This window comes from Tetrao urogallus (genome assembly GCF_951394365.1).
Source record: "Tetrao urogallus genome assembly, chromosome: 5".
NCBI classification, from domain to species: Eukaryota; Metazoa; Chordata; class Aves; order Galliformes; family Phasianidae; genus Tetrao; species Tetrao urogallus.
The window spans coordinates 8,187,894-8,199,098 of NC_136818.1; the positions used below are offsets into that span (position 1 = coordinate 8,187,894).

An 11,205-nucleotide genomic window follows, 5' to 3' on the forward strand; every position below is an offset into this window, starting at 1 on the left:
TGAAGGCCGTGCTCTAATTAAGAACAAAACTATCATTCAAAATAAATGAGAATGGAAATACTGACCTGACTTAAAAACTGATACCCTCAGCATTTTGGAAATGAAGACAAGGCACAGCCCAGGGCCATGTCAATCCAGGTAGTCAAGAATTTACAAGACAGTTTACACCCAGAATCATAAGACAGCACCATTTTCCTTTAAGTACTCTGTATTCTATTGCTGAACTGCATATTAAGTAGCCTTGTGGGAACTACAAAAGCAGATTCTCATACTAACTGCAGTTTTACCTACAGAATCCATGTCTGGGGATAACAGAGAACTTGGTGACAAAAATTACACTCTGAAAAAAAAAAAACCCAACCAAAAAAAACCAATACCCAGTATCCTCAATTTGGTCCAAGCATCCAAAAGACAAACAAGGGCATTGCTTAATGCTGCTGCTTAATTGATCATTAAGATGAATAGGTGTGTGGCAATAAGGAACAAGAAGGGCTGCCTGTGGTAGGCACAGAACTGTGTGAGCAACTGAACTTATACTAATGGAGAACCACAAAACTCATAATTATAGCCACAAGAAAAGATTTCCTATTAAAAAAAAAAAGATCCATTTTTAATTAACTGCTTTTCCAATTGTGATTTGATATGTGAAAAGAAAAAAACACCAAAAAAAACCCAACCCAATGTAAAACAATTACAAAGTGTGGACTGCAGTAGCAGCTATTCAAACAAGATTCAAGCACAAATTTAAACGATCCTCCAAGCTGGAAATTAGCCTTCTTTGTCAAATATTTGTACAACTTTTTCAAAGACCTAAAAAAGAAAGAGAAGACTATTAGTTTTATGAAGCGTTAGGTAAACAGTCACTTGAAATTAATCCGGAATGCAGTAATTGATAGCAATTAAAAATGATTTTCCAAGAATTTCTACTAATTATTTAGTAGAAAAATTTGAATCAGTTCTAGGAAATGGGGACTTAATATTAAGTATTTCAACGTTCACAAAAGTGGAAAAAAAGCCAAGAACAACAAACTGTTACACAGAAACACCAAAAGTCTGTTTAGTCCAGCTCATGTTCAAGCAGAAATCAATTTCTTAGTTATTCCCATCTCAATCGGTTCTTCAAGAGCCAAATTGAAAGTTCTACAACCTCCACCAGTAACAAACTGACTTCACCAGCCATACACACATCTAAGAAAAACACCATCAATACATACCCTGCTACTGTCACTTCCATATGTGTTGGCTTATATACTTACTTCATCAACCGATTTAGAGGCATCTACTCTTCTAACCTTTCCCATTCTCTCATATAAGTCTATTATAGGCCTCGTAGACTGCAGATATGTATGAATTCTAGGAGAAAGCAAAGGAAAAAAAAAAAAAAAAAAAAGAAAGCATTACATAATAGAATTAAAAGAAAAGAGAGCTGAAATGCTTGGGACACAGTACCTCTTTTCCAGACTCTCCCGATTATCGTCACTCCTGCCACTGCTCTTGCCTCTTTCAAGACAGCGACCAATGCATATCTACAAAATAAGCATCAACAGGATGATCACAACCAAGAACATAACATGCTATCTGAAAAGCAGGAACAGACAAAAAATCCTGAATTAATAGCACACCTTTGAAAAACATCTAAATAGGCCTGACGCTCAAAATACCGCCCAGATTCGATGAACGTAACTCAGAATTCACTCAGAGTTAAATAGTGAAAACAAAAGAAGCATCAAGTTCTGTGGTGTGCAATTAAGTTCAACAATAATCTATTTATGAGAAAACTGGGCCAAAAAAAGAGGAAAGATTAAGATGTTTGGATTTTTTGTATCAGTTTTTATCCCTCAAGGGCACCACCATATTTTAAAGACAGCATAGCAGGGCATTTCTTAAAGGACCAATTGTATCACTGTCAAAAAGTCCTTAAAATCTAATGACTTGCTGAGTAAAATGTTGATCATTGGGTACCTACACCACAGCTCACAACTATGAAAATTAAGATGTATGCTGTCACCACCTCAGAATTAAAGCAAACAGAATCACAGAATTGTAGGGGTTGGAAGGGACCTCCAGAGATCATCGAGTCCAACCCCCAAAACATTGCTATTACACTGATTTCTGACTAAGTACTCTGAAATCCTTAAGAGTAAACACAGTAGTGTCTTCTGACCATAAATATATGTTTAATATATGACCATGAATAATTGTTTAATATATTTAAAGATTTTATAAACTCTCCTTAAGAACGCAATTATTTGAGTTGTTTCCTCATTGTAATTTATTTGTACAAGATCATACCAAGTGTAATTATCCACTTGCTATTTCAAAAGCCTGCAGTTTTTCATCTGCAAAAACAGGCTGCCAAAAATCCCCAAAACTCACTGACCACATTTTATTTCTACTCCTACACCAGGCTACTAATACTGTAAGATTCACTACTCAACAGTTTTATTGTTCTTCTTGAGTGATTCTCACAATACAGCAAGAAAGGAAGTTACAGCCTAGCACACTTCATTACCTCATTGTCGCAATCAAAGAAGAGAACAAAAGAAACATCCGCCTTTCCATCCATAGTCTTATTCCAGCCTTGAAGATTATCTTCGTTTCTGGGAAAGCCATCAATCAAGAACTTGTTCTTCTGGGAATTTGCAGCCATTGTTTGATCCATAGCCTGACAAAAGAATTCCAATCAAGACCTCCTGCACAGGCAACTATTTATCAGTTCCTTCATCACCTCCAAAGTATTCATATATTTAAATTAAGAAACATTTATTGTAGAACTATTGCACAGAATCACAGTATCATAGAATGGCCAGGGCTGGAAGGGACTTCGAGGATAATGAATCTCCAACCCCCCACAACAGGCAGGGGCACCAACCTCCACATTTAATACTAGACCAGGCTGCCCAGGGCCCCATCCAACCTGGCCTTGAACACCTCTAGGGACGGGACATCCACAGCCTCTCTCGGCAGCCTGTTCCATCCAGCACCTCACCACTCTCTCTGTAAAGAACTTGCAGGTTTACAATGTATTTTTTTTGTTTCATCTTCAACCCATTCTAATTACTTCACTGATGCAGCAACGGAGCTCCTTTCAAACTGACTGCACTATTTCATTATGCTTAAAATCTTTTAAAGCTCAACTTTAAAAGTTTATACTCTACAATATCATGTAACAGCACATAGCAGTACAAGATGCTAAACTGCGCCTGGTCTAGAGTTAATACAAATGAAAAGAACTCCAAAGAAGTTCAGCTGAATGAGCAAAAGAAGCCTCTTCCATCTCAAAAGAGACATTCTGATTATTTTTCCAGACATCTAATAAGGATAAAGATTGGAACTTTTCCTTCCACAGAACATTAGCAGGTGCTCTTCTCCTCTCCTTAGCTTGACTGTTCTGATAAAACAGTTCTTTCAAAATACTGCCACTGCTTTGTCACTTAGTCCGCAGGAGTGAACCAGCAAGGGAACGGCCCTTTCCTTACCCTCTTCAACAAGCTGATTGTTATTTCAACTGGTACGATTTCCCCCTCCTTAATGTAGTTCTCAATGAGTTCTCCATATTGTGAGCCTGGCCTTTTCCGTTCGTCTCGAAGGAGGTCGCCAGCAGAAAGGTGCGTGTAGCCGTACTTCTGAAAAGTGCAAAAGAAACAGGCGCAGACAGCCTTGAATATGTGCAAACTTACATCAGTCGACAGTATCAGCCACATTTACCTTTGTATTACGACAGAAAAGTACAGGAAATAGCAGCTTGCTAGTGACAGATGTATTCCACCCTTCAGGATGCACAGAAAGCACAGTGAGAGATTCCTGGGCAAAACACAGACATTCGTGTCCTGTTTCCAAAGGCAGCACTGTCACATTTGGGAGTATGATGGTCTCAAAGCCCCAGGGTGTTTCTAGAAATGCAGCATTGTACAACGAGACCTTTAACAAACTCCAGATTCTCTCTGAGCTACACCCCCTCCTGCATAATTTTACTGCTTAGCTTCTTCACTTGTTAAATCATGACCTGATTTATTGACCAATAACCTCTAACACATTTTAACACCATGGACTGCAAACAGCAGAGATCAGGTCCAAGTTTATTGATTTGGGATCAGCATGCAGGAAAACATCAAACACCCACGACCCTCTTCTTTCACCTCAAAGAAAAGTTGAAAGCTTTGCTAATGCCAAATGCTGGTGAAAGTCGTTATAATTGAATTTCTCAGGCATGTACAATCATATATAGACAACTAGTGCAAAGCTACAAATGTGCTGTTGTAAAAAACACAGATGTGCTGTTATAATGGAAAATTCAGAGCACAAAACAACCCTTTGCTCAGCTCGTTTAATACCACCAGAAAACTAACCAAGCACACTCCTTGGGCAAGTATACTACATAAAAACAGGCATAAAGACATCTCCTTGATGAATACTTAAACTAAACTGGCAATAAAACAGCTAAGCTAGCCACACACCACAAACAGAATACACCTATAAATACTTGTCCTACAGTTTTCACACAAAACAAAAACAGCAGCAAATTACTTCAGGGTTATCAGCTTGGCTGCAGCAGCTTCCAAAGCAAATTTCAAGAACGGTGCCTGAACAGGATAATCAATGTGACTAAATGCATGTTAGGGCAGTGAACTTGGGATTTACAAACTTGGTGACTGGACTAAGTACAACAGAAATATTACACAACCCACTAAGTGGCTTTAGAAACATTTCTGTTGCTTTCCAATTTCACCCACAAAAGCGTGGAAAGTTTGCTCTGCATAGTCATAATTTAAGAAGGGATATAATTACCTAAATCTCCAAAATGCTACACATCTGGAAAGAAAAGGAAACAAGATTTTGCTTTAAGTAACTGTGAAGAAAAACCTCCGCCGACATCCTCTGTAAGCTTACTGTACTCCTGCTTTCATGTGCATTGCATTTGGATATGCTTATTTAACTACAAATCTGCATATTAACTATGGACTGCAGACACTGTAAACCAGAGTAAATCTTTTCTCTTAAGCAGGAAACCTTACTCTGCCGAGCCCTAAATTAACACGGACTTCTCTGTACAGTTATAGAACGATGGTATTTTTGACATTAAATTCCTATGCAGAAGAAAACAGGAGGAAAACATAATCCCTTCTGTTTCAGAGGATTACCAACCCATTCGATTCTCTTTGGCATGTCCCTTCTCATGCAGAAAAAGGAAGTGGAGTCAGGCAATTTTTGGAATTTTCTGTCATTTGCAACAGCAAGCTGGATTATTTCTTAAGGGCTGAACGGGAAAGTAAAAGATAGAAGTGCTTCAGAGTGCTGTTGTATAAATGGAGTTGTTTTGGATAATAGTAAATTGTCTTCCAGAGTAACCTTCAGAACGTATTAACCAGGCAGTAAGATAAACAAACTTCTCCTTCAGTGGCAAAACATCTATTTGTTAACTGCATGGAGCGCTGGAGCCAAAAACAACATGTCAGCTTAAACACCACCAGCATAGATAGGGGCTGAACTGCTGCTCCACACACAGCAGGCTTCAGAGATGCAGTGCTCATGCTGCCCTCGCCAGTCTGAATGAAGCCACGTTTCCAGGACACAATGTCTTCTTTCATCTCAGGCAAGACAAACCCTCAGCACGCGTCCTGAGCTGGACTAAATCTCAGCCTCCCCAAGAGCTTGCAAAAGAGATTGCAATGTTCCTGCACAACAGCTGGGGCAAGGCACTCACGTCTTACAAGCCTGCACTGTGCCAGCACGACTTCCAGAAGAGCCAAGTACATCTTGCAACAAGCTCCATCCTGGGGATTACAGCAACCACTGCCTAAGTCTTCTCCTCGCAATCAGAAAGGGATGGTTGTAGCTTCCAAATAATAAAAAAGCAGTTTCTTCAGTTCTTCAAGAATGCATACATGTTAGATTCACGATGTTAGCAGAGGACTGAAAGGACAACTTAAGTCAGAAACTAGCTTAAACCAAAAAATTCAATATAGTTGGATGTCAAGCACCCAAAATCTGAACAGATTTTCAGACTAGAGAACAGAAAAGAAAATATTCTAAGATGTATCTCATAGATAAGTTTTCCACTTCGCCAGCTGGCAGGCATGTTCTACTATGACAAAACACTAAATCAGTATGCAGCTACTAAACAAGCTTTTTTCATTGTTTTCAAAAATATTTTTATGTTTAGGGAACCATAATCCAGTCTCTTACAAAAATTAACTGTCAACAAAAGGCAAAAATTTCATCTGTCTTCAGCACCAGTGCAGACACCTTCCTCCTCCGCTTTCAAAGGTCACAGCGGAGTAGAAAGGCAAGTCCAAATCTCCAACAATGCCAGCTGAGAGATTTTCCTTAGAACACCATTTAGCAGTGCTCTATAAAACAGAGGCAACCACAGTTTGCTCGTTCTTTATGCAAAGACCTGGAAAAGGCAGTCCCCACTCAGCAGGGCAAACATGGAGAAGTCGCAAATCCTGGCTGACAGTCCATAGACAGAACAAGTTTTACTTACTGTAAATACAATAAATAGATTAATATCAACTACAGATGAGAACAGATGAGTCATATCTGTGCCACTCCTGAATAGGGCAGAGTTCACTCTAGCAACTTCCTCCATGCAGTAGCACAGGATCAGCAGCACAGATCAGCTGCTGCGACTCCTCCCACTGCCAGCCCGCACAGGGCACAAGAGTTTCTTCCCAACACAGCAGTATCCAGAGAGTACGAAACCTCCCTGAGTGAGCAGAAGCTAAGAAAAAGCAAAATGAATCACCGCTCTGACCTTGAATCCTATCTTGGCTTATCACTGTTAATCCGAAAAATGAAAGTCAAAGGGCTAAACAAACAAAATACAAACTTTTATTGCCTCAGTTCCAGCTTGCCGTACCTTAAGCAATCTTACTAAAGGACCACAGTTTGCTGTATTTTCTCAGGTGTGCTCCTGGAGAACTAGTTAAAATAAAAATAGAACCTTGGAAAGGACACAGTCCTCATACTTTTTTTTTTTTTTTTAACCTAAAATGTTTTGTCTGCACCATCAACATGTGGAAAGAGAACCTTAGGGCATAAATCATTGCAATAGCAGCCCTCCTGTCCGCTTGGTTCCAGCCAAAAGCTATTTTCCTAGTTAGAGATGTGCTTCTGCCTCTGGGGAAAAACAAAACACAAGGCAAAATAAAACAACACCAAAAAACACAAACCCACACCACATTAACAAAACAAAACACACAAAGGAGATCCCACTGACAGAGCCTCCGGAAAGAGTGGGCAAACAGAACACCCCAGTGCTGCAGGAATGTTGAGCTCAATGAGAAGGTTGAGTAAGCCCAAAATTCAGTGCCCAGAGAGGAAGCCTGCATTCTGTGAAATGGAAGCATATAGGGAATAAATCTTTAGAGGAGAAAAACAGATTTAAACAATCAAAACAGCTCCAAAGTCCAGGAAGAAGAACTCACATTCCAGCAAACAATGATGAGAACTTCACAGCTAACTGGGCTACCAAGACTTGGCACTCTTGGAAGAGATTTGAGAAACTGAGTTTTAAGTAAATAACTTACAAAACGTTTTTATTTCAAGAAAGTTAATGCTGTCTCTCAACAGACCTCCGGAAGACAATTAACACATGACAACAAAAGCTAAACCTACTGCTGCTTCCAGAGGAGTGTTCCTGAAACAATGAGTTCTTTCCAAAGTTCTCTTCTCCCTAGAGAACCTCTTTATCATATATCCCAAAACAACTTCACACCTTTCTCCGCTTGGATACCAACAGTCACGCTCACAGAAGGAGAAAGCTCAGCATCCCACTTGGTGGGATTCATTTTGGAATTCAATACAAACATCCAGCACAGGCCTGTGGTGGAGACTGATTACTTTTTGTGTGCTCAGAGGAAGATGTTGTGCATACCCCAAACCTCCACAGTCACTTTGAAACAAAAACAAAAGAAACCAAACCACCCAACAACAAACAGAAAAAAAACAAAAAACAAAAAACCCAGAAAAAAAAAAACAGAAAAAAAAAAAAAAAAAAGAATCCTATCAGTTGAAATCTTGCATAGAATGAAGACTAAATACTTAGTTACTATGCTTCCCTCCCCCCCCCCCAAAGAGAGCTTTGTGCTTCAGGTAAAGTTTGTAAAGATTTAAACTTGAACTCAACATTTTTTTCAGATTTGAGGAATAAGGTATTTTTTCCTTGACTGTACCATAAATGTTTTTGTGAGGCAAAGTTCAGAAATCAGCAATAAAACACATTCATTTTGTCTTGCACGCACACAGTGATCTCACCATCACAAAAGATATGACCTTCATGCATTTCATGGCATTTATCTCAAGCACCTGCATTCAGATGCCATCTGAACTACCTTCTCAGATACTGTGCCTCACCCAACAAGCTATGCACCAATCTCAGGTGACATCAGAAGCTCCCTTAACTGTGGGAGGTGGCAGGAGTTCTGCAGAACTGGGAGAGAACAAGAGGGAATTCTTGAGGGAATTCTGCTTAATCTCTTCATAAATAGGAAGAATTGGTCTAGAGCAGCATTTCTACTGCATTTACATTTCTGTGACAACACTGTGCACACACAGAATATATATGCCTTCTGTCCCTATCAGCAGAAAGCAGGCAGGTTCAGCTGCCTCTTTAAACCTTAACTGCAAAGATAATAAAACCTCATCACTTACCTGTTGCTCCCTTTTGTACACTGTGTCAATACTCATTCCCACATGTTACTGCAAATTCTTCCCTCACATCACTTCTCCACTTTGGTCCAAATATGACAGGAACACATCCCTAGGAGGGGCTCCACAAGCTGAGATTTAGGTTTGTGGGTGAATTCTGTATTTCTCAAGCACTGTGACTGATGCCATTTCATTTTCAGGCAACGTAGAACAGTCACTAAAACAATCACAATCAGAAATTGTTCTAGGTTTAGTGGGCATGATGGTGATGGGATGATGATTGGACTAGACAATCTAAGTAGTCTTTTCCAACCTTATCGATTTTGATTCCAATCTGACTTCTACTCCACTGCTGCTGTTGTTTTTCAGTAAGACCACTTGAAGCTAAAATCAAACAAGATTTCAGCTCAGCAAGGCGAGCCTCCTGCATGTGATGTGCTCTGTCCCAGATCTCCAGAATGTACAGCAACTGAGAAGTATTTATAGCGCATAATGACTTTTTATTGAGCACAGATTTAGAGCAAGATACGGGATCAGATTCATTCCTAATGTAAACTAATATTAATCAGTCCATTTATACAACAAGGATGAATGAGGTTTATTATGACTCAGCTATAGCTCTGTGGCAAGCTGCCAACAGGGTCTAAAATCCAAACAAAACTACGCTTTCAATTTGAAAGCAGCACTAATTGCATGAAGGCTGTTCAACTGCCTGCATCAGGGCTCTCATGGAGATTGTGAAGACCAGGCCAAAGGTGTGCGCTTTGAAAATCTATTGCTCAACAGCACCTCAACTGCATTTCATCGACATGTCCGTGCTCGAGCTCTTTTTAAGATTTTCCACCAGGTTCGCCCCAGCCCAGGCCTCCTCAGACTCTCTCTCCCAAAAAGCAAAGCCAGCGACTCCTGCACAGGATGTCAGGAGCTTCTTCTCATGCAGTGAATAGGATGTGCAGGTTTAGAGGAAGTCTGCGTTTATTAGCTTTTGGACTTCTCTTGCTAGCCTCAAAAAGAAAATAAACACAGTACAAGCAAAGTGAATTTTGTTTCCATTTTTAGCTGCAGCTCCAGTTTGAGTAGAAATGACTCATTCCTATCAACACGGTCCTTACCAAATTATATTAACCTATAAAGCCAAAGGCATTTATACTCCTAAACACATGGCAACAGCCACATGAGGCATTTCAGCCCTGAGGCTCCGCTCATGGTTTGGCAGAAGCCTTTAATGACAGCCTACAAAAATTCCCTGCAGTTTAAGCTCATTTGTTTGCTATGTACCAGGGACAGAATTTGACCTTACCAAAAAAGCTTTACAAATGCTGTGAACCTTTCATCCCACCACTTAATGGAAGGAATAAGCTGGTTTGAATAACAGTCTATAATTTGAGGTTAAAACCCTTCAGAACTCTGCGTAATGGCATTTTTCATGCCATCATTTGATCATATGGATCAAATTCACGTAACTGAGTTCCTCCATGCAGAGAATAGGGATGTAACAGCAGAAGGAACCTGCAGCACTAGAACTAGGACACACATGCCTGTATCAGGCACTGGGGCTTTGTGCCTTGGTTGCTTTCTTCCTTTCATTAATAGATTTAGAAACATGGGCACTGCTGCAGCTCTGTCATTTCTTTCAGCGTGGGTATGGACAAACCTCAAACCTTTGCAGATCTCAATGAGAATGTACAGCTGCCCAGGGGGAAAAACAAAAACAAAAACATACAAATCCAACACAGACACGTTTGGAAGCATCCAGGCATTAAACACTCCTGTAATTATCTACTGATAATGTGGATTACTGTGCAATTACTGCTGGTTTTTTTGTGTGCCCAAATACAATACGCACCTTCCTGTCTTTGCATTTGCTCTACCTCACAGGGCTGTCAAAACGTATTTGGAAAACAGAAAATGGGTAAAATACAGCAGGAAACCTCACCCTATAGCATCAGCTGAAGAGCGAGAACAGCAATAACCTTATAGAACACGTTTTGACCTCTACCACGGCACTGAGCAGCCTTCGTTCAGAAGGTGCAGCGCTGGCAGCAGCACAAGAGCCACCTCCCTGCCACGTCGCGCTGCCAGCTGCACGGGGTGCAGCCCTCAAGCCCTGCGAGCCGCAGCACTGTCACCCACTGTCACCCACCGCCACCCATCGCCGCGGCCTTTCGGCTCAGCCCCGGCCGCCACATGCAGCCACCTTCCCCTCGCTTCTGAGGGCGGCTGGGGCCGGACCCCGCGGCAGCCTACAACCCCCAGAGTGCCCCGCAGCAACGCCCGCAGAGCACCCCGTAGCCCTGCCCTGGGGCATGCTGGGATACGTAGTCCCGCTGCCCCCCCCTTCCCCCTCCCACCAGCGCGGCGCCCGCTCCGTCGCCCTCACCTCTACGATGCGAGCGCACTGCGTCCCTTTACCCGCCCCGGGCCCGCCGAGGACGAAGACAACGACGGGCTTCATGAGGAGCAGGAGGCGACGACTGAGCAGCAGCAGGACAGCGGTGGGCACCGAGGCCGGGACCGGTGATGGGACTGAAGCAGAACCGCCGACAGCCGCTG

At 41.5% G+C, this 11,205-nt stretch overlaps 1 protein-coding gene across 1 annotated transcript; it reads right to left on the reverse strand.

Annotated features, from left to right (window-relative positions):
- Nucleotides 1–768: 768 nt before the first annotated feature.
- On the reverse strand, nt 769–11,125 carry CMPK1 (cytidine/uridine monophosphate kinase 1; the record flags this gene model as incomplete). The annotated part of the gene is made up of 6 exons (XM_079535534.1): nt 11,033–11,125; nt 3,480–3,626; nt 2,513–2,665; nt 1,450–1,526; nt 1,257–1,353; nt 769–810 (listed from the first exon to the last, which is right to left on the reverse strand). Exons 1-6 carry the CDS (start codon nt 11,105–11,107, stop codon nt 769–771), a joined length of 591 nt encoding a protein of 196 aa, XP_079391660.1. The 5' UTR covers nt 11,108–11,125.
- Between the last annotated feature and the right edge of the window lie 80 nt (nt 11,126–11,205).